Below are 27,845 nucleotides of genomic sequence, written 5' to 3' on the forward strand. Positions count from 1 at the left end.
AGCGGCCGACTTCGGCTCAGGTCATGATCTCGCAGTCTGTGAGTTTGAGCCCCGTGTCAGGCTCTGTGCTGACAGCTCAGAGCCTGGAGCCTGTTTCAGATTCTGTGTCTCCCTCTCTCTGACCCTCCCCCGTTCATGCTCTGTCTCTCTCTGTCTCAAAAATAAATAAACGTTAAAAAAATTTAAAAAATATATATATAGCAATTTTAGGATGATTGGGTCTTCTGTCAAAGCCCAGTCTACTTGTCAACAATCTTAAGAATAAATTAACAACCAATTCTTATAGTTTGATATTATTGGTGTATGTTTATGAAATCCCTGTGGCCTTTCTACTTCCTTTCTCTTTCCCTTAAAAACCTTCAAGCAAGAAAAAATTTCTGAAGTGGTATAATACTAAATCTACCCCAATTATGCAAGATTTCCACTCTTTCCCTCCCCTTTTCATTTTCCTGATTCCCTCTCCTACAACTACTGTCAGATCCTCAAATGGCTCTAGGATGGGAACTATTATTTGTTGAGCACCCACTGTATGCTTTAAGCATAGATAGAGAACATTTTCTTACAAGCAGAAGTTTCCCAAGAAAGAGGTTAGTTTGTGTTGGGTGAATACTTTGATAAGCTGCATATAGAAGGGTGGGAACCCCCAAGAGGCATACCAGATTAAGTAGAAATTGATCTAATTCCCAGGCTTTTGTCTGGTTGAGGAACATAAGTGGAGAGCCACAGGTGAACTCTCTAGGGCAGTGGAGAGGCCTCTGGGAGGTAGTGACATGGAGTGACATGTAAGAGGTTGAAAGAAGCCTTTCTCTTCACTCATATATATGCCAGAAGGAAAAGGGGCAACTGGCATGTGAAAAAGAGACACACCCAATGGTGAATTGCATTAGGTTTTTGTTGTAAAGCAAGCAACATGAATCTTACCACCCTGTCCCCTCGATTTTCACCTTTCACCCCCAGCCCTCTGCCAATACATCTTTACAAACAAATTTCTTTATGATTCATGGTGAGTTGGGTTTGTTTTCAGGGTTGTGGCAGCATGCCGAGTGTGACTTCAAAAGGATCCCTGGCCAAGAGAGGTCTTCATGTTTGGGACTAGCAGTCAGGAGTTTTGAGCTAATTGCAGGCCAGGGCTATCTGCTGAATTAAATCTTCACCCTTGAGCAGAGCCAAGAGGACACCTTGAAGCTAGCTGCTGGATGCTAAACTTGAGTGCACTGAGCACAGTTGAGTTAAACATGTCTCTTGCTGCTCTCTCCTTGGTCTCACTCCATTAAACCACTTTTCACTGTCTGCTTTTGAACTGTCCATTTTGTGGATTATCCAGTGAAAATGATTAACACTCATTAAGTGTTTACAATGAGCCAGATTCCTAAGTACATTATATGATTAATTCTTTAAATCCTTATAACCACTCCATATATTATTCTCTCCATTTTACAGATGGGGAAGCTGAGGAACAGAATTTGAAAAAGTGACTTGCCTGAAGTCACATAACCAGTAAATGCCAGAATTCAAACTCAAGTAGTCTTGCTCCAAAAGCCACATCCTTGGCTAGTCTCCTCCGCTCTGCTCTTTTCTCTTTTTATTTATTTATTTTGGGGCGTGAGGGGCAGAGAGAGAGGGAAAAAGGGAATCCCAAGCAATCTCCATGCTGTCAGCACAGAGCCTGACATGAGGCTCAATCCCACAAACCATTAGATTATGACCTGAGCCAAAATCAAGAGTCAGACACTTAACCGACTGAGTCATCCAGTCACCCCTGCTCTGCGCTGTTCTAATCTGCTCTGTCCCTCTAATGTCAATAAATGCAGATCCACTCTACAATTAAATCCCAGTTGTTAAACTCATACCCCAAATTCAAAAATGCTGTAAAATGATATCGAGCTTCAAATAATAAAAATAAAGTTAGCATATCTTATTTAATAGGATTCTATGTACATTGTACACTGTAGAGGAGTGTACTTAGACAAAAGCTCGTGGTTATTCTTGAGGAATATTGTTTGAGTCCCTGGTTTGACCTCATATGCCACCCTGTCTCACAGCAGTGAAGACATATCTCTTCACTCATATTTATGCCAGAGTCCATTTCCCTCCAGGAAGATTTTTATTTTCTGAGTAATACTACCAACAGGGAGGGGCAAGTACAATAATACTTGTTTCATTGTGTTAAAATTCACAGAGAGAAGCATCCATTAAGAAGCAGAGGTCGGGGGCACCTGGCTGGGCCTGTCGGTGGAACATATGACTCTTGATCTCAGGGTCGTGAGTTCAAGCCCCACGTTGGGCAGAGAGATTACTTTAAAAAAAAAAAAAAAAAAAAAAGCAGAGGTCTGATTTTTTTACTGACTACCTCCGCAGTTTGGGAAAGGCTGAAGAAGTATTTAATAGTGATTGTATTAACAAATTCAAACATCCAAATATTCCAAATATCTCCATTATTTTTATACAAGGCTCTTCTCAAACATAGTTTTGTGTTTTCATGGAATTTTTTAAATATATAAAACAAAAATTTCTGGACATTTAATTTTGTTATAATATGTTAAAAATTCGGTATAAGTCAATAGGATTTCAGTTTTATCATCATCATATACTATTAAAAGGTATTGCTCATTATCTATTGCTGGCCTAGCCATGTCTTTATTATTTTAGATTCTTACTTTTTTACTCTTAGTATTGCTTTTCTTCCTTATACTGAGATACATATTTTATTAAAAATTATTATTTTGGGGGGCACCTGGGTGGCTCAGTCGGTTAAGCGTCTGACTTCGGCTCAGGTCATGATCTCATAGTTTGTGAGTTTGAGCCCCGTATCAGGCTCTGTGCTGACAGCTCAGAGCCTGGAGCCTGCTTCTGATTCTGTGTCTCATTCTCTCTCTGCTCCTCCCCCACTTGTGCTCTGTCTCTCAAAAATAAATAAAATGTAAAAAAAAAAAAATTATTTTTTCTTATTGAAAGATTAAACTATCATATAAGTAAGAGATGGGCTTAGGGAATGAGAGCATCTCCTAGACATCAACCCTGCCAAGTAAACTTGCACTGGGTAAAATTGTAAAATCTCTCTCTCCTTCCAGCTTCCCCCTCCTTCCTGGCTCGAAGCTCCTTTTTCTATCTCTCCCTCTCAGGAAGGGATCTAATGAACTGGCTGTTATGCGAAAATGATTAATAATGCAAGTTTTAATGAGCCTAACTCTTCCAGGGATGTTTGCTTTTTTTTTTAATTTTTAATTTTAGAAAGAGACAAAGCATGCAAGTGGGGGTGGGGCAGAGGGAGAGAGAGGAAAAAGAGAGAATTTTAAGTGGGCTCCACGCTCATTGTAGAGCCCGACGCAGTGTTCGATCCCACAACCCTGGGATCGTGACCTGAACTGAAATCAAGAGTTGGAGGCTCAGTGGACCGAGCCACCCAGGCACCCCCAGGGATGCTTGCTTTTTAATAAGGTAGATCTCTAAGCCAAAGGCATGAACCTTTAATTGAGAAATGTTAGGCATTACTAAGCAGGATGCAGAGGAGGTATTTGGAAATGAGTTTGAAGGTAAGGGTGGGATATAGAGATTTTCCTGTCATCCCTGAAACCACATCATATCAGCTGCTTTCCCTACATCTTCAAACCCTTGTCAGAACACAGCAGAAGAAAAGCTTTAGAAAGGATAATTAACAACTGCTTTCTGTTACAGAAAACACAGAGGGAAGTGATGGATTTTATTCTTCCTGAACAACAGTGATGACTTCCCAGCACAAAGAATGACTGAGTGCCAGTTGTTGAATGATTCAGTGATGTCTCTTCCTCTCACCCTGTGGAGTTTATAGTCTGAAGTCCAAGGGAGACAGCACTGGTTTAAAGTGGTTCCTATGGATACCAAAGAATCTTTATGAGGGACCTGTCACTCCAACCCTCCCCCCTTTTCTTTTGACAGAGGTGGTGGTATGAATACAGCAAGGGACATTTTTAAAGGGAACAGAGATACGGGAAGAGGTTAGGAAGGAGATGGAGCTTAGATTCTAGAAAGGATGCTTATGTGAATTAGATTAAAAGGTGGAGGTTGAGACAGTATAGAAGATATATCAAACATAGAGTCCAGCTTTTATGACCCCCCAGACACTAGTTTTCAGTGAAATCTTGCCCCAGACTGGTCAGAAGACCACAGGTAGAGAATCTGTCTCTCCAGACACTCAAATATTTATGAGGTCATGGTTCTTATGCCATACAAGGCTTTATCTCCCAAACCTTTGTCTTTCAACCACCCACCAACCAAAGTAAACCTACTAAATCCTGAATTAAACTCTGGTGTGCATCAGGTAATCTTAGGAAATCACTTTTGTGGCAAAAAGGGCAGGACACTAAAAAGGATAAGAATTTGTAGGCAGTTTAGGGCGCCTGAGTAGCTCAGTTGGTTGGGCATCCAACTTCGGCACAGGTCATGATCTCACAGCTTGTGGGTTTGAGCCCTGTGTTGGGCTCTGTGCTGACGGCTCAGGGCCTGGAGCCTGCTTCAGATTCTGTGTCTCCCTCTCGCTGCCCTTCTCTCTCTCTCTCTCTCTCTTTCTCTCTCTCGCTCTCTCTCGCTCTCTCTGTCTCAAAAATAAATACACATTAAAAAAAATTTTTTAAAGAATTTGTAGACAGTTCAAATCAAGTATTCTGACCTTAAAATTAAAGAAATTGATTTTTTCAGGAAAGACCTCAAGCTTTTCCCCTGCAAGAGCTTTGGTGATTTCTAAGGAGTTTTGGATTATATTACAACCCAGATTATCATTTCAGTTCAAGACCCCACAGAATTATACAGTTTGGCCAGTCAATCCCACCACATTTTAATAGTTTCATATGAAAAAAATTTTTTCAAATAGGCCAAACACATTTCCATAACTTCCTTCGTGGTATCCTGTTTTAGACCTTTAAATAATCTTGTCGGAAATTTTTTCTTTTTCAGATTTCAAACCCAAAAGTCTTTTGCAAAACTTTTTTCAGCAACTGAATTATTAAAATAATTGAAAATGGAACTTGGGGCACCTGGGTGGCTCAATTGGTTGAGCGGCCGACTTCGGCTCAGGTCATGATCTCACGGTTTGTGAGTTCGAGCCCCGCATCAGGTTCTGTGCTGACAGCTCAGAGCCTGGACCCTGCTTCTGATTCTGTGTCTCCCTCTCTCTCTGCCCCTCCCCTACTCATGTTCTGTCTCTCTCTGTCTCAGGAATAAATAAACATTAAAAAAAATGTTTAAAAAAAAGAAAATGGAACTTAAAAAGTTTTAAAGCGGTCTTCTAATTCAGACCTTCAGAACCTCAGACCTTTTTACTACTTAACAATGAATTGTTATAGCATTCTAGTTGTTGTAAGAACCTTTTAAGATGTTTGAAATATTAATACCATAACACTACCCAGGCCTCATCACTGCAAAAAGTGAAATAAAAGCATGAAATAGACATTAGTTAAGTGGTCTTATATTGAAAAATCAGTAAGTGACTAAATCTGAAAATAATCTCAAGATATTCATCTGTGCATCTGATTCCTTATGTAAAAACCCTGTGCCTCAATACTTTTCTAATCAAAATATTAAATCAGGATTTATTTGAAATTAAAATACAGTATGTAAAGAGAGAAGTTCAGAAAACATTTTTTTCTTGACTCATGATAGATTTATTAAAGTGGTAATGCATCGGGGCGCCTGGGTGGCGCAGTCGGTTAAGCGTCCGACTTCAGCCAGGTCACGATCTCGCGGTCCGGGAGTTCGAGCCCCGCGTCAGGCTCTGGGCTGATGGCTCGGAGCCTGGAGCCTGTTTCCAATTCTGTGTCTCCCTCTCTCTCTGCCCCTCCCCCGTTCATGCTCTGTCTCTCTCTGTCCCAAAAATAAATAAACGTTGAAAAAAAAAAATTTAAAAAAAAAAAAATAAAAATAAAAAAATAAAGTGGTAATGCATATATATACATATATATATATTCAAAATTCAAAAGTTACAGAATATTCCTAGCCATCCACTTCACCTCCCCAGAGGTACCATGTTATCAATTTCTTATATCTCCAAGACATAATTATGCATTTATGAGTAGATATGTGTATTGTCTTCCCTGCTTTTTTCACAAATCAATTTTATTTATTTATTTGTTTATTTATTTATGTAGGCTCCATGCCCAACATGGGGCTTCAACTCACGACCCTGACATGAAGAGTCACATGCTGTACCAACTGAGCCAGCAGGTGTCCCTTTTTTCACAAATTATAGTATTCTATACATATTTTTCTGCACCTTGCACTTTCTCTCCTTAATATCTTTGAGATTTTTCTATACTACTCCAAAAAGAGTTTCCTCATTCTTTATTCCTGGCCAGTATTTATTACATTAATGGAAACTTAGGTAATTTACAATTTTTTTTTGAGAGAGCACTAGTAGAGGGCAGGGGTACAGAAAGAGAAAGGATCTTAAGTAGGCTCCATGCTCAGCATGGAGCCCAGTGCAGGGCTCAATCCCACCACCCTGGGATCATGACCCGAGCTGAAGCCAAGAGTTAGATGCTCAGCTGTCACCAGGTGCCCTGAGAAATTCCAATCTTTGGAACAAACAATACTGTAGTGAGTAACTCCAGACATATGTATTTCACATATGGTCAAGTGTGTCTTTAGAAGAAAATCCTAAAAGTGCAATCACCAGGTCAAAGGATATGTTATTTCATATTAAAATATTGCCAAATGACTTCCATGGAGGTAATAACAGTTACCCCCCAGTGATGTAAGAGCATGCTTTTCTCCCTACATCCTTGCCTGCACAATGTGATATTCATTCTACAGATATTTATTGAATTCTTGCTATGGCCCAGGCACTATTCTAGGTAATTAGGAAATATCAATGAATAAAATAAACCAAAATCCCTAGTGGGGTTTGTATTCTACCAGAAGAGAAAAAGAATATAATGTATCATAATATATAGTATAAATAAATATAAAATCATATAGTATCTTAGAAGCTGGAATATGTTCTTGGAAAATGATCAGGGTATGAGGAATCAGTAGTGTGGTGGTTGTGGGGACCAGGGGGTATAATTTTAAATAAAATGGTTAATAGTAGGCTTCATTGAGGTGATATTTGAGCAAAGACTTGAAGGAAGTGAGGGAGTTAATTATGCAGACCTGGGGAAAGAATATTAGCAGCAGAGGAAATAGACATTTCAAAAGCCATAACGTGGGACACCTGGCTGCCTTAGTCAGTGGATGGAGCATGTGACTCTTGATCTCAGGGTTGTGAATTTGAGCCCCATGTTGGGCATAGAGATTACTTACGTAAGTAAATCCTTAAAATACAATTTTTAAAAAGTCATAAGGCATTAGGGTTGCCTAGGTATTCTAGGAACCAGAAGACCAGGATGACTAGGGTGGGATAAAAAAGGAGAGAAGCAAATGAAGGCAGAGGGAAATAAAGTTATATAAGGGACTAGATCCAGATTCCTAGTGACTTGTAAGCTGTGACAAAGAGTTTGACTTAACTCTGAAATGGGGAGTCACTGAAGCTTTCCAAACTTTTGGATTTTTGACAACTGAATAGATTTAAAAAAATGTTTTTTGGGGGGCGCCTGGGTGGCTCAGTCAGTTAAGCGTCCGACTTTGGCTCAGGTCATGATCTCGCAGTTCATGAGTTCGAGCCCCATGTTGGGCTCTGTGCTGACAGCTCAGAGCCTGGAGCCTGCTTCAGAATCTGTGTCTCCCTCTCTCTCTGCCCCTCCCCCGCTCATGCTCTGTCTCTTTCTCAAAAATAAACATTAAAACATTTAAAAAAAATGTTTTTCAGTGGTGTAAGTCTGTGTTTTTTTATTAGGTTGAGCACCTTTTGATGTCTTAAAGCTGTTATTTCCTTTTCTAAGTATTCAAATCCTTTTCTCATTTTGAGGATGTTAAGTCTTTTTCATGTTGATTCATAGGAACTTTTATATATTGACGAAATTAGTCTTTGGTCTGTTACTTTGTTACAAATTCAGTTAATATCTGCAATGGTCTAACCACATGAGTTTCACTTTTGTCTGTTGCATTTCAAATTTTAGGACCATAGAAGTAACAGTGTGATTGTACATGGAAATTAATTCATGATTCTCTATTCCTGCATCTTATTTTTTAAATCAAATATACAGAGAAAAATAGTTTCTGAAATGAACAAAATGCTTAGAAGTCCTTAGGTGCATTTTAAAAAAATGTTTATTTATTTTTGAGAGAGAGAAAGGGGGGGTGGGAGGAGCAGACAGAGAGGGAGAGAGAGAGAATCCCAAGCAGGCTCCACACTATGATGCTTAGCCAACAGAGACACCCAGGCACCCCTTAGGTGCATTTTTTTAATTAACAGAGCTAATCAATAAAAGCAGGTAATAAAAAAAGTATCTTTTTTTTTTTTTTTAATTTTTTTTTTTCAACGTTTATTTATTTTTGGGACAGAGAGAGACAGAGCATGAACGGGGGAGGGGCAGAGAGAGAGGGAGACACAGAATCAGAAACAGGCTCCAGGCTCTGAGCCATCAGCCCAGAGCCTGACGTGGGGCTCGAACTCACAGACCGCGAGATCGTGACCTGGCTGAAGTCGGACGCTTAACCGACTGCGCCACCCAGGCGCCCCTAAAAAAAGTATCTTAAGTATCATAGCAAACATACATGACAGTCTATCTCCTTTATAGCATACATTTCATTTATTAGGTTATTTTTTGGAATAAGTACAAAGTTCAAAGGATACCGAAGATACACAGTAAAAGGTAAATTTCCTTATTTTTATCTCACCATTATTGAATTTCTCTTTCCTTAAGCACTACAGTTCTTATATTTTTCAGTTTCTTATACATCCTTCCAGAGACATCTTATATGGATGTGTGGGTACATATAATCTTCAGTCTGTTTGCTCTAAGTAGACCCATTCCTAATCTCAATTATTCAATGTAAATTCATGCATTTAAGAATTAACTATAGGGGCGCCTGGGTGGCACAGTCGGTTAAGCGTGCGACTTCAGCCAGGTCACGATCTCGCGGTCCGTGAGTTCGAGCCCCGCGTCGGGCTCTGGGCTGACGGCTCAGAGCCTGGAGCCTGTTTCCGATTCTGTGTCTCCCTCTCTCTCTGCCCCTCCCCCGTTCATGCTCTCTCTCTGTCCCAAAAATAAATAAACGTTGAAAAAAAAAAAAAAAAGAATTACCTATATTGACGGGGCTAACGTTTTAAGATGTGGAAGTGAAGATTAGCGTCAGGTGTTTCTGGTGCGGTAGGAAAATAGTAAAGGAAATAGTAAGTTATAATGTTATTTGTATGGAAGTTTCATATCTTTTTTTCCCTTGCATTAGTTGTATAATTTAGACATTATTGTTATTGCCATTTTACAGATGAGGAAACAGGCTCAGAGAGGTTAAAGAACTTGCCAGAGAGCACAGAATCAGTAAGTAGCATTACTAGGACTTAAACTCAAGTGTCTTGATTCTAATTCTCTGTACTTTCTTTGGTAGCTCCACAGGGAACAGCCTTAGCTATTTCACAGTTTCTCTAAACTGAATGAGGAAATTGAAATGAGGCAAGAAGCAACAGGTATAATCTCACCAAGACTGTTTGCTATTACTGTCTTTGAATGTTACATACATCTCTCTCATATGGTTTGATTTTCCATCAGGTTCCTCTGCTTTGGGCTAATATCTGGGGTGATTTTTAGTTAATAATGTTCAGCTTCCCTGGGATTAAGGGTGAGCAAGATTATTCTAGGTATGCATGGGTTCAGGAAACAAAAATGATCATAAGTTTTGGTCCTAGGTAGAATTAAGTCTGTGTCAGTGTAATCTCTTAAAGGAAAACTTAAAATGCCGTCCTGAAATACCTTCTTGTGACCAAATTGAGTGCCCTAGACATAGATTTTGATGGATAAAGACCTTAGAACTACATTTTTAAGTTAAATTGGACTTTTTAGTTTCTTGTTTCCTTATCCAAAGTCCAAAGGAAGAGGAGCAAAAATCACTTAACTGCCCTTGTGAGCAGGACTGGTACTACTTTCCTGGGAAGGACCCAACTCACCAACCACCACTTTAGTTTTTCTTTTGAGGAACAAGAATAGGAAGAATGAGGTCAGGTTATGCTCCTCCCCACAACTATCAACTGCTTTTTTTTCCGACAGTTAAAAGGTTAGGTGGGTAGTTTTTCATTAGAGGAGCATGTTTGTGCACACCAAGTACCTGCTTAGGGCACAACACAGCTGGGGGACGAAAAAATAATTTTTTAAAAGAATTACAAAATGAAATAGCCATGTTGGAAAAAACAATCAGAACTTTGTTACACTTTCTTTTTGTTGTTTTTTGTTGGTGTTGTACTTATTTTGTTTAGAATTGTTTATATTTTAAATTACATCTGGAGGAGGTACACGGTACATGTTTTAGTTTTGAAGCCTCTAAAGGCCTTAAGAGGTTCTGGACGCATGCTCTGGAGAATTCTGAAATATTAAACACCAGGGAGGCTAATCATAGGGCCCTATCACACAGTGGAATCAAAGCAGAGACAATTTTCACAATGTATCTGGATTCAGTACCCATACTTCATTTTCTATTCGAAATTCAGTGTAGTGTTAAATGGGAATTCATCTGGATAATAAGAAAAAATAAAAACCAACATGGGTAATAAGAAAAAATAAAAACCAACATGAATCCTGATAAAAAGCAGGGAGAGCGTATTGATGAAAGAAAAAAAAAAGCATGTAGGTGAGGCTGGATGTGACAGACATGTCCCCAATGCTCAATGCTGAGCTGTCTAAATCTGATTCAATTATAATAGTGAACCCCTGAAGAGTTCTGAGAAAGAAAGCGACATGGTGTAAATGTTGCTTGAGAAAAACTGGTCTAGTAACTAAACATAAGATGGATTGGAAGAGAAAACATAAAATGTTGAAAGACAACCAGAAACCTGGTGGAGGAGGAATCCACAAGATTTAGTGACTAGGTATAGGGCATGGAGTGGTGACTAAGAGGGAAGCATGGCTGGTTTTGCCGGGGCAGGGGGGCGGGGGGTTGGTGACTACGGCAGTACTGTTTATTGAAAAGCAATGACATAGTTTAGTTACAGTCCGAAAGAGGAGGAAAAAAAGAGTACTGTTTAAATGCTTTATTTCATAAGGGAAATAAAGGAACATAAAGAGTTTTTTCCTTTCATCTTGGCCTAACTGCCAAGGCATGTACTTTCTAATAATTCGGTTTAGAACATTTGAAAGAATTACAATATGGCAAAAGAAAGTCGTAAAAGTAAGTCATTGATGGGGCGCCTGGGTGGCTCAGTCGGTTTAAGCGTCCAACTTCGGCTCAGGTCACCATCTCGCAGTTCGTGGGTTTGAGCCCCACGTCAGGCTCTGTGCTGACAGCTCAGAGCCTGGAGCCTGCTTTGGATTCTGTGTCTCCCTCTCTCTCTCTCTGCCCCTTCCCTGCTCATGCTCTGTCTCTCTCACTGTCTCTCAAAAAATAAATGAAAGTTAAAAAAAAAAGTAAGTCATTGATTTAATGTAAAAGGCGACAGATCAGGTGAATCAAAAGATAGGAGATGAAAGTGGAAGGCTTTACATAGACAGGATATGGCTTACTGAAAATCCAAAGTTACAGCCTAGATCCAGTCGTAGAAAGAAGGAAAAATGTGTGTTTCTCAATTTTTCTTTGCTGGATGACATTTGAAAGGTGCTTATTTTGTTTCTTGGATCATTTTTAAGCCAGCAGTGCCCCTCAGTTCAAGTCTGGATGTTCTGAAAGTCACATCAAAGGAAGAATCAGTATCTTGCACAAAGCAGGCATTCAGTAGACATCGTGGAATGAAGAAATTAAGGATTTTCAGGACTCAGTATACATGAAGTGAGAAAAGAATCAGGAGAATCAAATCCAGTAGCAAAGATGAAATGGGCTAGAGTCCGTATGCTGCAACTCAATGAAAGCCAAACTACTAGAGAAATGAAAAATGAGGCAGCGAGTCTCTGGTTTGGTTTGTAATTCCTGAAGCTCTTTCCTTTTATCTTGGTTTCTTTTGAGGTCAGAATCACCCTCTGCAGGTTAGATCTGGATAAAAAAGTGATTAGTTATGACAAAGGCAAAAAGCTTGACATTTCTCAGCTCTTGTGATCCTATCCAGGACCAACTATGAAAGCCAGGATCCCATGGGGCAGAGATAGTTTTATTCTATTTTTCCTCAAAAACTTACGACCAATATGTTTGCATTTGACAGACCAAGTGATATTTCTCAGCAGTTGTTCCAAACAAACCTTTACCACTCTCAACTCCCTACTGCATGTTGCTCTACTTTGCACTCAGCAGAGCACCTAGCAGTTCTGCTTAATCTAGATGTAAGGTGATAACCTTGCAGACAAGAGCTACCTAGAAAAAAACCCAGGCTCTGGATTCTTGGCTTGGCCAGCTTTTCCAGGGCCTGGCTAAATCAATGATCTCTTTATCTTCAATCTCTCTCTGCCTGCCCCTGTTGCTGATTATTCACATACTTGTGTTTCCCCTATCCTAGAAAATTCCCTTCCTTTTGCCTCTCCACCACAAAACTTCTTAGAAGCTTTTATTTCCTACTTCCAACTTTCTGACCTTCCTCCCTTTAGCCCCTCAGCCACAGTATTCTGGCTTCCACTCTCACCGTGCCAAAGAAAACTGCTCTGGCAAAGGTCACAAAAAACATATGAATGATAAGATATGAGGTCTTCTTTGAATTCTATTTTAATTCTCTGCGGTGTTGGGCTCTATGGAATACTTCTTTCCTGGCCTCTGAGATACCACTCCTTTATGTTTATACCTGTTTAGAAGTTTAATTCATTCATTCCTCAAATTCTGCCCATCTCTGAAATGTAGGTGTTCCTAAAGGTTCTACCCTGGAATCTCTTCTCATGCCAACACACCCCCTACCTGCTCCGTTAGCATCAGGAATTGCCTGAATATTCCCAATTCCTCATATCCGGGCTGTCCCCACTCCTGTAGCTCTCTCCTCAATAAGCATAGGTTAATCAGAAAACAAATGAGCCACTACAAGAGGAATTTCACCCATTACCTCCACTAATCCTGACATTTCTTTACTGACACACCCCTTGGCACTGGAGATAGACCTCCCCTCAACCACCCATACCAGCCCTCTAAGTAAATAAAAACCAATGGGAGGAGATTCTCTGTGCAGACACTATGTGCCAACATTCCCTCCAGAGATAATGAGACGGTCCTAAAGTCAGCTGCAGTAGTAGCTTCTAGAAGGAAGGAGAGAGCTGGAAGTACCACATGGGTGTTTCAGTTTGATTTTGAGTTTGAGGGGTAAGAGGAGTTTGAGTTTTTTCTCCTTTGAGACCTGGCTTGCAGCTGGTTCCCAAATCCCACCCCTCTGCATGTGTGGACAGTATAGAAGACTGAGAAATTGTCAGGAGAGAGGAGAAAGGGGCTACCTTCCAGGTTCCAACAGCCTCCTCTTAAACTTCCTACAAGCATCCCAAACACAGCTGCTCTGCGACTAAGCTCATCCCTCTGCTTGCACTACCATTCCAGGAAACCGCATCACCTTTCACCCTCTTGGCCTAGATGGAAACTTCTGTTTGGGGGGACTTCCCTCTTTAGCAGTGTCCCATTCAGTTCTGAGGCAGCGACCTCTCTTCAGACTGGCTCCTTCCAATGCTGGACCAGCCCCCTGCCATCTCCATACCTCTGGTCTCTACCCCATCCAATCTGTGTCCCACTGTAGCCAGAGGGACGTTCTCAGAACATATATGGATCACTCATTACCTCCTTTCATTAAAACCCGCCACCGATGGGGCGCCTGGTGGCTCAGTTGGTTAAGCGTCTGACTCTTGATCTCGGCTGAGGTCATGATCTCACAGTTTTGTGAGTCTGAGCCTCGAGTCAGGCTCTGCGCTGGCAGCACAGAGCCTGCTTGGGATTCTTTCCCTCCCACTCTCCGTCTCAAAATAAATAAACATTTGAAAAACACACTGGCAATGTCTAGGCTTTCGGTGGGGCTTATGAGGTCCTTTGTAACCTACCTTGACTTGTCTTCCATTTTCATCTCTGGTGACTCCTTCCCTCACCCAAGCATCAATGGACATTTTGTAATTTTTCAAGTACTATGAGCCAGGCACTAATCTAAACATTGTAATACTGTGAACATGAAAAAAAAAAAAAAAAGGCCCCTGCTTTCATTCAAGTCACATTTTAGTAGGAAGAGCCAGTGAATAAACAAGATAATGTCAATTGTGATATGGTACTATGAGACAATGAAAAGGAGTGTTGGAGGGAGGGTCAGCTATTTTACATACAGTGCTCAGGAATGGCCTGAGAAGTTAACATTTAGTTGAACTTGAACCAGGAGGAGGAGCCAGACAAGCAAAGACCTGGTGTTGAGTATTTGGGGCTCTTTGAACAGCATGTGAGAAAGGCCTTGAGGCAAGAACTAGCTTGACAGCATGGCATTTTCAAGGTTCCAAAACAAAGCAGTTAGGCTGCACCTTATTATATACTCGTGAGGGGGGCAATGAGGTGAGGCCAGATCACAAGGAATTTGGATACTATTTTAAGGGCAAGAGGAATCTTTTGAAAGATTGTGAGTAGAGTGACATGCTCTGGATCACTCTGGCTCTTCCTGCAGAAGGGGTTTTGGTGGAGACCCGTTCCATGCCTTAAGGCTTATGCTCAGGCCATTTCTAAGCCTGGAATGACTGTCTTGACTAGGACGGTTCCCAGGGTCATTGATTACTGCAATTCTCTCAGCCCAGGTCTAGCCTGGTTTAGCAACCGAGAAGAGACAAGGAGTAGTTCCCTGACATCCCTGCCTCTCCAGTCCTTCAGTCATCTAACAGACCACTCACTGGCCGCTGGAGACAGGAATCCCGAGGCCTCCCGCTGTCACGAGACCACTTTTTTCAGTTCGTGCCTCGGTCTCTTATCAAGGGGCAAGTCTGAGACGAAGTTTGGCGAGGCAGTAGAAAACACACGCCCATGGGTTAGTGGTACAGAGGAAGCTTCTCCCGAAGACGATCGAGGAGACCACCTCACAAGAGACAGCTCGGTCGAAGCCGAAGAGCAGCCGAGACCCGGGCAGCGCCGCGGCCGTCAAGGCAGGATATGGACTACAATTCCCAGCAGCCTCTGCGCGCGACTGCCGATCCCTCCGCAACAACTTGCTGCGCTGGCTGTGCCCCTCGCAGCCCGACAAAGACCACGCCCAGGGTGTTTTTGTTTTTGTTTTTTTCCCCAGGAATTGAGATCCATCTTCTTATCACACATCTCCAGAGAGAGGCCACTGGGTGCCCTGGAGGAGAAACGGACTTTTTTGAGGGGAAACGCGGATGCAGACTGTCGGAGAGACGTCGTGCTAAAGTCACCGACTTTCGCGCGCTTTGGCGCAGGGGGTTGTGGGTAGCGCGCCCAGAAAACGAGAAAGGAGCCGGGGGGCCGTGGCTGCGCCGCCCGCAGGGCCTGAGGGGATGTTCGAGGACGAGCCCCACGCTGAGGGGGCGGCGGTGCTGGCCGCCGCCGGGGAGGCGCTGCAGGCTCTGTGCCAGGAGCTGAACCTGGACGAGGGGAGCGCGGCCGAAGCCCTGGACGACTTCACCGCCATCCGGGGCAACTACAGCCTAGAGGTGAGCGGCGGCAGGTGGGGCGGCCGGACCAGACCCCTGCCAGGCCCCACCCTCGCCCCGCCCCTACCCCACCCTGTGGGGCGGTGGGAGTTTCCCCGCCGGGAAGGGTCGCTGCCCAGCCGGGAGCAGAGGAGTGCGAAGCTAGAAGGGCGGGTGTAGACCAATCTATCCGTTTTCTTTCTGAGGCGGGAAACCGAAGTCCGGAAGAGGAGCGGAGGGTCACACGTCACTCGGGGGTCCCCTAGACTCCAGACCAGCTTCCCTCCGCCCCGTCGAGCGCCGCAGACGTCATGATAGTGCCCGTAAATGTGTTAAAAAACCAAATGCCATAATGGTAAAAGCTAAAGTGAAGTTAGTGCCTACACCACTGCCCAGCTCTTTAAATCTGTTATCTCACTTAGTTCTCACCACGACCCTGGGAACCCGACCTGGGATCGCCATTCCACGAAAGGGCTTAAGCTTTGGCCTCCACCCTTTGGCCTCGTCCGGGCGGAAGTGTGGGGTACTCGCTTTGAGGAAAGGCTCTCAGCCCCAGCTTGCTCCTGTGTCCGTATCCTGATGCTTAGCACAGTGCCTGGTTCTGGATAAAATAAGTGTAAACCATCATTTATTTCTTCCCAACCATTATTGCATTGAGTCCTCCCCCACCGCCCTGTGAATATGGCAGGGCCGAATTATACCTGCTTTCCAGGTAATAAAATCAAGGCCCAGAGAAGGGTCTTCCTCAGGGTCGTTCTGCTAATTATTATAGGAATCCAGACAAGGAATGCAGTGGAGAGATGGCATTGCGGCGGAGTGTATTTCATTATATTTAAATTCAGAGGTTTTGTTTCATGATCCAAGGGGTCTAGACACACACACACACACACACACACACACACACACAGTGCTCCACCGACTCACCACCCAGTGAAATAATTAATTGGTAGGTTCAGAAGCATATAGTTGGATATTTGAAATTGAGTATGTGTGTCTGTATATGAGGGAAAAATACCTGGGAGACACTCTTCGTATGTCTCTACAGTAGGACTATTGTAGACTGGATAAAGGACAGTGACCTGCATCCATGAGTGGCATGACTGGAAAGCTGAAGGAAGAATAAGAAAGGGAGATTATGAATTATGGCCACTCAGTGAAAACAAACTAATTTCTAAAAGCCCAAGAAAGTGTTTCCGACATCCCAAGTCCTCTTTTGGTCGTTGAATAAGCATTTACTGTGCAAACTGGTCAGGGCATTAAACCGGACACCTCTTTCAGATTCTTGAACATGCCAAGTTTCTTCCCACTTGTGTACTTTCTTCATGCCACACCCTCTGCCTGGAAACTTTTCCCACTCACCAACAGGCAAATTGAAGAACTAAATCTCCAGTTAGGGGAAGTTAATCAGGACATCTTGAATGTTTGATTTAGAGAGCACAGATCTGTGAATTAAGATTTGGTGAGGGTTTATTCTGTCCAGAGTCTTTTATATTCTTTCTCTTCTTTTATTTTTTAAATTAACTTATCTATTTGAGAGAGAGGACGAGCAGGGAGGGGCAGAGAGAGAATCCCAAGCAGGCTCCACACTTACAGCGCAGAGCCGGAATCAGGCTCCATCCCACCAACCATGAGATCATGACCTGCACCCAGAAGCAAGAATTGGACACTCAACCAACTTAGCCACCCAGCCGCCCCTCCTTTTTTTTCTCTTTTGTTTGTTTTTGGTGAAAGACTCTTAGAGTAGGTATTTTCATAGATCTACTGGTTTTTGTAAGGCAATCTTTAAAAAAAATTTTTTAAGAGAGAGATCATGCACGCAAGCAGGGGAGGGGCAGAGAGAGAGAGGGACAGAGGTTCTGAAGATGTGGGGCTGGAGGGACTGAGATGTGGGGCTGGAACACGTGAACTTCGAGATCATGACCTGAGCCTAAGTCAGACACTTAACCAATTGAGTCACCCAGTGCCCCTCTGTTGTTAAGAAGCCCTGTCCCCAGCTTCCTGCCTGTCAGTATGCCTAACAACTTCCTGCTTACATTTCTCCTTTGCCTTTCCCTCTTACATTTTGGTGTCTCCCTCTGTGAATCCTTCTCTGACCTCCACTTAACATCAGTTATTATACTGTAGTCTCTCACACTTTATCTTCAATTCTTACAGCATGTCTCACCAATTATAGATCATGGTTTTCTGTTCCTTTTCTTAACTCTAAATTTGTAATTCCATGAGGTCAGAAACCATCATTGCATTTCTAAGGTCTAGCATCAGAATAAATAATAAAGATGACTTTTTTCTTTTTTTTTTTTTTTTTAGGAAAAAGAAGCAAAACTTTCAGTACTTATTTTCTTTATCTCAATGGTGTTTTCATCTAGTAACCTGTATCCAATGGCTCTTTTTTTTTTAACGTTTATTTTTAAGAGAGAGAGAGAGAGAGCATGTGTGACTGGGGGAGGGGCAGAGAGAGGGGGAGACACAGAATCTGAAGCAGGCTTTAGGCTCTGAGCTGTTAGCACATAGCCCAATGTGGGACTCAAACCCACGAAGCACAAGATCATGACCTGAGATGAAGTCAGATGTTTCACCGACTGAGCTACCCAGGTGCCCCTCCAGTGGCTCTTGTAATATTTGGATGCTATTCCCAAATAATTGGTTAATCAAGGCTTCTAAAATTATCCAAACTTAAGCTTACATGCCTCATTTAATACCTTGAGCAAATAAGATTTCTCACTACTTTAAGGTAGTAACACTGGGCTTTAACTCTATTGGTGCCCACCCCATTTCTGTCCACCCCTTTTGGATTACTACAAGAAATCTTTCCATGTTTTTATCCTTCTAGAATCTAGTCTTAAAGAGGATCTGTAGAATAGTAAATAGGAACAGTAATATGTTGTGCTGTATTGTGTCTAATTCTTAAACCTTAAAATCCATATATAGTTCAGTAGTAAACTTATAAAGTGATTTTAAGGGGCACCTGGGTGACTTAGTCGAGTGTCTGACTCTTGATCTTGGCTCAGATCATGATTTTACACTGTTTGTAGGATCAAGCCCTATGTCAGGCTCTGCGCTGACAATGCAAAGCCTGCTTGGGATTCTCTCTCCCTCTCTCTGCCCCTCCCCCACTGGCATGCATACTCTCTCTCTCAAAATAAATAAACTTCAGAAAAAATAATAGGGATGCCTGGGTGGCTCGGTTGAGCATCTGACTTTGGCTTGAGTCATGATCTCATGGTTCATGGGTTCAAGCCCTTCATTAGGCTCTGTGCTGACAGTGCAGAGCCTGGAGCCTGCATCAGATTCTGTGTCTCCCTGTCTCTGCCCCTCTCCCATTCGGGCTCTGTCTCTCTCTCTCTCAAAAGTAGATAAACATTAATAATAATAAAGTGATTCTAACTTGGGAGATATCTCAAGTCTAAAGCAGACAATTAAGTGTTGAATTACCAAATGTCATCTTTTTTATAGCATTATAAATTGAGATATCTGCTAAAATAGGCTAAATTACTATTTTAAAGATCAGGTAAATATGGGTGCTCGGGTGGCTGAGTCAGTTGAACATCTGACTCTTGATTTCGGCTCAGGTTGTGATCCCAGGGTTGTGGCTTCAAGCCCTTTGTCAGGCTCTTCACTGAGCGTGGAACATCTTCAGATTCTCCCTCCTCCTCCCTCTCTCCTTTCCTCCTCCTCTCCCTCTCGCCCTCCTTCTCTCCCTCTACCCCACTCCCCTGCTCATGCTCTCTCTTTTTCTCTAAAATAAAAAAATTTTTTAAATTTTTTTTTTTTCAACGTTTATTTATTTTTTTTGGGACAGAGAGAGACAGAGCATGAACGGGGGAGGGGCAGAGAGAGAGGGAGACACAGAATCGGAAACAGGCTCCAGGCTCTGAGCCATCAGCCCAGAGCCTGACGCGGGGCTCGAACTCACGGATCGCGAGATCGTGACCTGGCTGAAGTCGGACGCTTAACCGACTGCGCCACCCAGGCGCCCCTAAAATAAAAAAATTTTTTAAAGATTAGGTAAATAATTCCCCAAATTTTTACCTAGCAAAAATGACAGTCTCCTTTATGTTGCTTGAGATAGATATGAACTTTTTATGTGTCTCCCTGGCCATCTTTCTACTCAGTACTTTCCTTTCTCTGCCAAACTGGTTAAAGAAGAAACATAAAATTAACATGGTGGAGAGGAACTTAAGCATCTTCAAGGCCATGACTCACCGGTGTTATAAAATTGAGAAAGCCAGTGCTGAGAAATTTTAAGAGAACTCTTTGGATAATATTAGATTTGGGGTGTAGATGAAAGATCTGTTTTTAGACTAATGCTGATTTAGCATCTTACACAGGACTGATGTAAGGAGTTTTATACCCATTACTGCAAAACTAAGCTTCGTGACCTTGGGCAAATATCTTCATCACTTTGGCCTGTTATATACATAATGTAAGATCAGACAATTCCAAGATCTTTTTTGGTTGTAGAATTCAAGCATATTAACATAATACATCCATTTTACTGTTTGTCTTTTGCCTGCCAGGGAGAAGTTATACACTGGTTGGCATGTTCGTTGTATGTTGCATGCCGCAAAAGCATTATTCCTACTGTTGGGAAGGGTATCATGGAAGGAAATTGTGTTTCACTTACCAGAATACTACGTTCAGCTAAATTAAGGTAAAGCACTTTGATTTTTCAAACACTGTTTTATAAGTCCTAAATTTAGCTTTAGAATTTAATTTCTGTTTAACTCTATTCCATTTTAAGTTTGTTATCCTATAGGTCTCCTTTTCTAATTCTCACATTATTCCATTGCCCCTTTTCCTCAAATTCTGACTTCAGAGGTCTCTGTACTAAAAATTTTTTATCTGTAGCTTTTTTTATTAATTTTTTTTAAATTTGGAGACAATTTCAAGCTTTCAGAAAAGTTGCAAAAATAAGCAAAGTAGAAAGAACAACAATATACCCTTGACCCAAATTCAGCTATTGACATTTTACTCCATTTGCTTTGTCATTTGATCTTTCTCAAATAGTTTTTCCTCAACTATTTCAAAGTAAGTAACATACATTATAGCCCTTTGTCCCTAAATAGTTCAGTGTATAAACTTAGATAACTACAACAGTTATCAACTTCAGCAAAGTTAACATTGATACAATAATTTAATCTATTATCTCTATTCTAGTTTTATTAGTTGATCCAATAATGGTCTTTATAGCAGCTTTTTAAAAGAACAATTTCCAATCTAGGATCAGTTACCGCATTCACTTATCATGTCTGTTTAGTTTCCTTTAATCAGGAATATTTCCACAGCAAGAATATAGTCCACAACCACCTTACCCCCCACTTTTAAAAAAAATTTTTTTTTTAATGTTTATTTTTGAGAGAGAGAAAGACAAAGTGCTAGTAGGGGAGGGGCAGAGAGAGAGGGAGACATAGGGTCTGAGTAGGCTCCAGGCTTGGAGCTGTCAGCACAGAGCCTGTTGTGGGTCTCAAACTCATGAACTATGAGATCATGACCTGAGCTGAAGTTAGATGCTTAACCAACTGGAGCCACCCAGGCACCCCAATTACCTCCCCCTTTTTAATAGATTACTCCTCATTTTGGATTTGTCTCATATTTTCTTATACTTAGAAGCAAGTTACATATCCCCAGATAGAAAACTACATAAGTAGTTTTGTGTCTTCACTATATTACATCTGGAGGCACGATATCCACCTGCTTCTCTTTGGTGATGTTAATTTTGATTATCTGCTAAAGGTGTTGTCTTGTTTTTCTACTGTATAGTTAGTATTTTTTACCTTGCAACAGGTAAGCAATCAGAAGGTCTTAGCTATAGCTTTTACTTGCTCTAGTATTAATCATGTGGAACTATTTGCCTGGATACAAAACAAAAGAAATGGAGTGAACCAGATATAGGTGGTAGTGTTCTCAATTTCTGGGATTTTCTACCCATGACAAGACTACTTGAGGTTGTTGTCAATTTGCTGTCATGGGTTTCCAGCATGGAAGAGAAACAAACTTTGAAAGACCTATCCAGGGAGAGCAATTAGGTTTCAATTCATGCTAAATTAAAAACCAAAATTTTTTTTTCTCAGAACAATTTTAGTTTTCATAAGTGGAAAAATAGTACATTAAAGACAAAATTTTTCCCTGAAGGCAGTTTTTAAAACTTTAATAGGTATCAATTTTTGTCATTAGTGATAAAAATAAAATGAAAGTATAATTAAGATTGAATTCACATAATTTTTTTAATTGAGCAGAATATCCCTCTTCATTGTAATATAAAATAATCTGACTTTTCTATCAGTGTTTCTCATTATTGACCATATAAAAATTTTTAAATATTTAGAATATTAGGTTGTTGGGGAAACTGAACCAAAAAGAAGAACTTAAAATTTAGAGCAGTATAAGTATATGGTAAAAATTTCAAATAATGAAAACATTCTGGAGATGTATGGTGGTGATGGTTGCACGTTGGGAATGTATTTAATGTACACTTAAAAATGGTTAAAATGGTAAGTTTTCTGTTATGTATACTTTTACCATCATTTTTTAAAAGGTTCACAAATTTTCAAATAATACAGAAAGTTTAAAAATGTAAAGATACCTCTTTCTTTTTTTTCCTCATTCCCCAGAATTAACCACTTAAACAATTTACTGTTAATAAATTATTAAACAGAAAAAAAAGCCTGTTTTTTAGTGTTTTGGTTGTTTTTTAAAACATAAATGCGATCCTACTATACGTATTGTTTTGCAGTTGCTTTTCTTAATATTCTGGTAATCCTTCCATATCACCATAAGTAGCTCTTCCTTACTCTAGGATTTAGGGTGTAAGGATGTTTCATATAGTTAGCCAACCCCTTATCAATGACCATTTAGGTTGTATCCAGTTCTTTGTGATAATACACAGCTTAACATCATTTTGAAAATGTATTTCCGCTAAATTTCTAAAAATGTAGTGAAGGGTCAAAAGATACTAGTTTTTTAAATGTAGATTGATATAAATTAAAAACAAAATTTTTTTTTAATGTTTATTTTTGAGAGAGAGTGAGCAGGGGAGGGGCAGAGAGAGAGGGAGATAGAGAATTCAAAGCAGGCAAAGCCTGTCAGCACAAAGCCCAGTGTGGGGCTTGAACCAACCAAACTTGAGATCATGACCTGAGCCAAAATCGGGCACTCAACCAACTGAGCCACCCAGGTGCCCCTGATATAAATTTTTTCAGGTGTCAGATTCTGAACTACTAAAAGAGCATAGACCAGCTTCATCATGTTCAGACAAATAAAAAAGAATTACAAGTGATGTTATTATTTACATTGATTTATAATAATTTGGGCTATTTTCACAATTTGAACTTTAAGGATAATTTTAAATGATTAAATCTTTTTTTTTTTTTTAATGTTTATTTATTTTGGTCATGGGGGAGAGAATCCCAAGTAGGCTGTGCACAGAGCCCTACATGGGGCTTGGTCCCACGAACCATGAGATCATGACCTGAGCCAAAGCCAAGAGTCAGACATTTAACCAACTGAGCCACCCAGGTGCCCCTGATTATTCTCATCAAATATTGCTCATAAATCATACTGCAAAATACTGTGCAAATTTAGATTCTAGATGTACATGTAAAACTAGAAAATTTTTATTGAGAAATTACCTGTATGGTAGGCACTTACTATATACTAAGGGTTTGTATTTTTTTATTCAGTTAATCCTCACAGTTAATCCCATGAAATGAATCTCATTTTACAGATAAGGAAACCAAGTCACCAAGAACTTAAATTACTTCCCAAAGGTTATACTCCTAGTAAGTGGCGGAGCCTCCCAAGTCCATGCTGTATTACATATGCATCCACCCACAAATATTAGTATGTTTGTTTTGAACTGTATTTATATATTCAGCCTCAGTTTGTGAAAAAACTTAACCAAAGCAACTTTCTTTTTTTTTTAATTTTTTTTTCAACGTTTTTATTTATTTTTGGGACAGAGAGAGACAGAGCATGAACGGGGGAGGGGCAGAGAGAGAGGGAGACACAGAATCGGAAACAGGCTCCAGGCTCCGAGCCATCAGCCCAGAGCCCGACGCGGGGCTCGAACTCACGGACCTCGAGATCGTGACCTGGCTGAAGTCGGACGCTTAACCGACTGTGCCACCCAGGCGCCCCCAAAGCAACTTTCAACTTAAAATGAGTTCCAACTAAAAATTTATTTGGCTGTTAAGTGTAATATTAAAAAATAGTTACTGTTATATAATTTGAATTTTTATTTTATTTTGTCTGCATCTTATTGTATTAAGTATTGAGAAGTAATTTTTCCACATTTTTCACAAGTTTTTCAATAACTTGCGATTTAAATCAAGATGACGTTCATTCATTATTTTCATGTTATAATAGAACCTGAATGAATATTTAGTTCATGAAAATTTTTTTTTCATAATTTTAATTGGAACATTGATGATGTTAACTTTTTACACAATAATTTCTTTTTTATTTTTTGAGTGCCAGTAAAATTCAGTAGTGTGCTGCTATTGGGACATATGCCCCATGTTTACCATCCCTACTCTATATTTGTTTTAGGGTGTGTGTGTGTGTGGTAAAATCTACATAACAAAATTTACCACGTAACCAATTTTAAGTGAATATAGTTCGGTGGCATTAAATACATTTACATTGTGCAACCATCACCACTATCCGTCTCCAGAACTTTTTCAGTTTCCCAAATTGAAACTCTGTAACAATTAAACAACTTCCTTCTTCTCCCTCCTCCTAGCCCTTGGCATGTATCAGCACTTCATTCCTTTTTATGTCTGAATAATATTTACATTGCATGGATATATCACATTGTGTTTATCCACTTATTAGTTGATGGATACTTGAGTTCTTTGTACCTTTTGGCTATTATGAATAATGCTGCTATGAACAGTTGTGTACAACTTTTGGAGACATATATTCATTTGGGGGGTGGTGTATATGTATGAATGAAATTGTTGGATCATATGGGAATTCTATGTTTAACCTTTTGAGAAACTGTCAAGATTGTTCTCCAAAGTGCACGAGTTTACATTCCCACCAGCAGAGCTTGAGGGTTCCGTTTTACCACTACGCTTGCCAATACTTGTTATTATTTGTCTTTTTTATTATGGCATTCTAGTAGGCATGAAATGGTATCTTGTATTTCCCTGATGGCCAGTGATGTGGAGTTTCTTTTCATGTGCTTTTTGGAATAATGTTTTCTTTACAACAGAATCCCAATGAACAGGATAGTTTTGAAAGCTGTCAAGTTTACTTTGCTTCTTATTTTAGTTTTAAAAATCATAATCCTAGTTTAAGTAATAACAATGCTGTAAGGTTTTTTTTTTGTTTTGTTTTCAAACATTTGATGTACTTTGTTCCACAATAGAACAGCCATTTTGGGGGTAACAGTAAATACAGTGGATTTATATGGGGATGTGTTAGTCAAGCCCCTTGTTTATAAAAAAACAGATACCAACTACCAACTTTGGCTAACTTAAGGAGAAGAGAAATTTACTGAAACGATATTGAATAGCTGACAAAGTCTTTAGAATGACTTGAAAAAATAGACTTGGAAAACGTCCAGGAACAAAAGGAGCCTGGCTATAGCGAAAAGCATATCACAAAAATTTATCTAACAAGGACATGACTTGCATGATCATCAGTACCATCCCTGGACATTGCGACTGTATTTGCCCCTAAGAGCTAATTGATTGTAAGAATTAATCAGTTGTTGTGTTCTCTGCGCCACCAGCTCCATATTCAAAATCCCAAACATATATAAAAGACCTCAGGTTTTATGCCTTCACCCTAACTTCCAATGAAGGTGATCTATCTAGCAGATGGCAAGACTCAAAATTGGGGAATTCCTCAAACAAAGGAAAGGATTTCACATGCTGAGCATCCCTGCCTCCCCAAACAAAGTCTCCTACAAGAGACTATAATCTGTCAGCCCAAATAAATATTTAGCAACCTGGCAATAATGTTTTTGGCTATTGTTTATAATCTTTTTTATTTTTTTTTTATTTTTTTTTTATATATGAAATTTATTGACAAATTGGTTTCCATTCAACACCCAGTGCTCATCCCAAAAGGTGCCCTACTCAATACCCATCACCCACTCTCCCCTCCCTCCCACCCCCCATCAACCCTCAGTTTGTTCTCAGTTTTTAACAGTCTCTTATGCTTTGGCTCTCTCCCACTCTAACGTCCTTTTTTTTTTTTTTTTTTTTTTTTTTTCCTTCCCCTCCCCCATGGGTTCCTGTTAAGTTTCTCAGGATCCACATAAGAGTGAAACCATATGGTATCTGTCTTTCTCTGTATGGCTTATTTCACTTAGCATCACATTCTCCAGTTCCATCCACGTTGCTACAAAAGGCCATATTTCATTTTTTCTCATTGCCACGTAGTATTCCATTGTGTATATAAACCACAATTTCTTTATCCATTCATCAGTTGATGGACATTTAGGCTCTTTCCATAATTTGGCTATTGTTGAGAGTGCTGCTATGAACATTGGGGTACAAGTGCCCCTAGTTTATAATCTTTTTTAAAATATTTATTTAATTTTGAGAGACAGAGAGAGAAAGCCAAGGAAAGGCTGAGAGAGAGGGAGAGAGAGAATCACAAGCAGATTCCAAGCTGTCAGCACAGAGCCTGACACGGGGCTCAGACTCACAAACCATGAGATCATGACCTGAGCTGAGATCAAGAGTCAGTCGCTTAAGCGTCCAACTTCGGCTCAGGTCATGATCTCACGGTTCGTGGGTTTGAGCCCCAGTTGGGCTCTGTGCTAACAGCTCAGAGCCTGGAGCCTGCTTCAGATTCAGTGTCTCCCTCTCTCTCTGCCCCTCTCCCACTCACACTCTGTATCTCTCTCTCTCTCTCTCAAAAATAAAGAGTAAAAAAAAAAATTTGTAAAAAGACTCTTAGAGTCTCAGATTTCAGTCAGCATATCTGGAGTTTGAGTACCTGTGGACAATTAGCTGATGATGTCTTCTATCAACTTTTTTTTTTTTTTTTTTTTTTTTTAAGTATCATTCCAGGGGCATCTGGGTGGTTCAGTCAGTTGAGCATCGGACTTAGCTTCAGGTCATGGTCTCACGGTTTGTGGGTTCGAGCCCTGCATTGGTCTCTGTGCTGGCAACTCAGAGCCTGAAGCCTGCTTCAGATTCTGTGTCTCCCTCTCTCTCTGCCTCTCCCCCATTCGCTCTCTGTCTCTGTCTCTCAAAAAGCTAAATAGCATTTAAAAAAAAATTGTTTTAAAGTATCATTCCAGGGGCCCCTGGGTGGCTCAGTCAGTAAAGCATGCAACTCTTGATCCTGGGGTTGTGAGTTCAAGCCCCACGTTGGGTGAAGAGATTACTTTTAAAATCTTTATAAAAAAAGTATTGTGTATATAGTGCTAGACACTTAAATGGACTTTAGCACTACATATTTTCAATCTAAGACCATACTAACATGGGGACATAAAAAATGTACCCATAATTGAATAAGCCAGAAAGGTGGAGTAATAATCATTAAGTGATTTTCTGGATATGTACTACCTTCTTCGTTTATATTTGGTGGTAGAACCACACATTGGAACACGAACACTTGAATTTTATTCCTAAACTGTAGCTGTCTGGTGCTTTGTGATCAACTTCCAGAATCCACTACTTGGGAGATTATGTCTGTCCTCAAACAAATTTTGTGAACTCAACAATCTGTTGGTATTTACTCTGTAATGTATATACAAATTACTGTCTAGGTGCTGTAGGGAATAAAAGAAGTAGGTAGGTGTCATTGCCCCTTGCTTAGAAGACATTGATGTAATGACCGTAATTCAAAATCTACATTCCTATAGTGATTCTGGGAGTCAGAGTAATTTCATAGCACTTGGGAGCGAGATTTTTTTGGTTGTTTTTTTTTTGTTTGTTTGTTTTTTTTATAAATTTAGGTTTTTAAATAAAGATTTGTAGGCGTAAATAAAATGTTAACTTGTCCATTGTATGGACTCCTTTTAAAGTTGCTTTTTTTTTAATTTGTTTAGCTTAATACAGTTTTTTAATAAAATGAAGAAGTGGATGGACATGTCAAACCTGCCACAAGAATTTCGTGAACGTATAGAAAGGCTAGAAAGAAATTTTGAGGTGTCTACTGTAATTTTCAAAAAATTTGAGCCAATTTTTTTAGATATATTTCAAAATCCATATGAAGAGCTACCGAGGTTACCACGAAGCAGGAAGCAGAGGTGAGAACCTTAATCGTTATATAATTGATATTAAAAAAACATAAAGCTTAGGAAATTTGCATTTTTTTTTT

The 27,845-nt window shown here is 40.3% G+C and overlaps 1 protein-coding gene across 1 annotated transcript in view; it reads left to right on the forward strand.

Annotated features, from left to right (window-relative positions):
* Positions 1-15,247: 15,247 nt before the first annotated feature.
* RBL1 (RB transcriptional corepressor like 1) overlaps positions 15,248-27,845 on the forward strand; it is a 61,057-nt gene continuing 48,459 nt past the window's right edge. The window contains 3 exon segments of the mRNA XM_030309650.1: positions 15,248-15,581; positions 20,078-20,211; positions 27,574-27,774. Coding sequence (XP_030165510.1) covers positions 15,426-15,581; positions 20,078-20,211; positions 27,574-27,774 — 491 coding nt within the window. The 5' untranslated portion in view covers positions 15,248-15,425.

The sequence above is a fragment of the Lynx canadensis genome, chromosome A3 (assembly GCF_007474595.2).
Source record: "Lynx canadensis isolate LIC74 chromosome A3, mLynCan4.pri.v2, whole genome shotgun sequence".
Classification (NCBI taxonomy): domain Eukaryota; kingdom Metazoa; phylum Chordata; class Mammalia; order Carnivora; family Felidae; genus Lynx; species Lynx canadensis.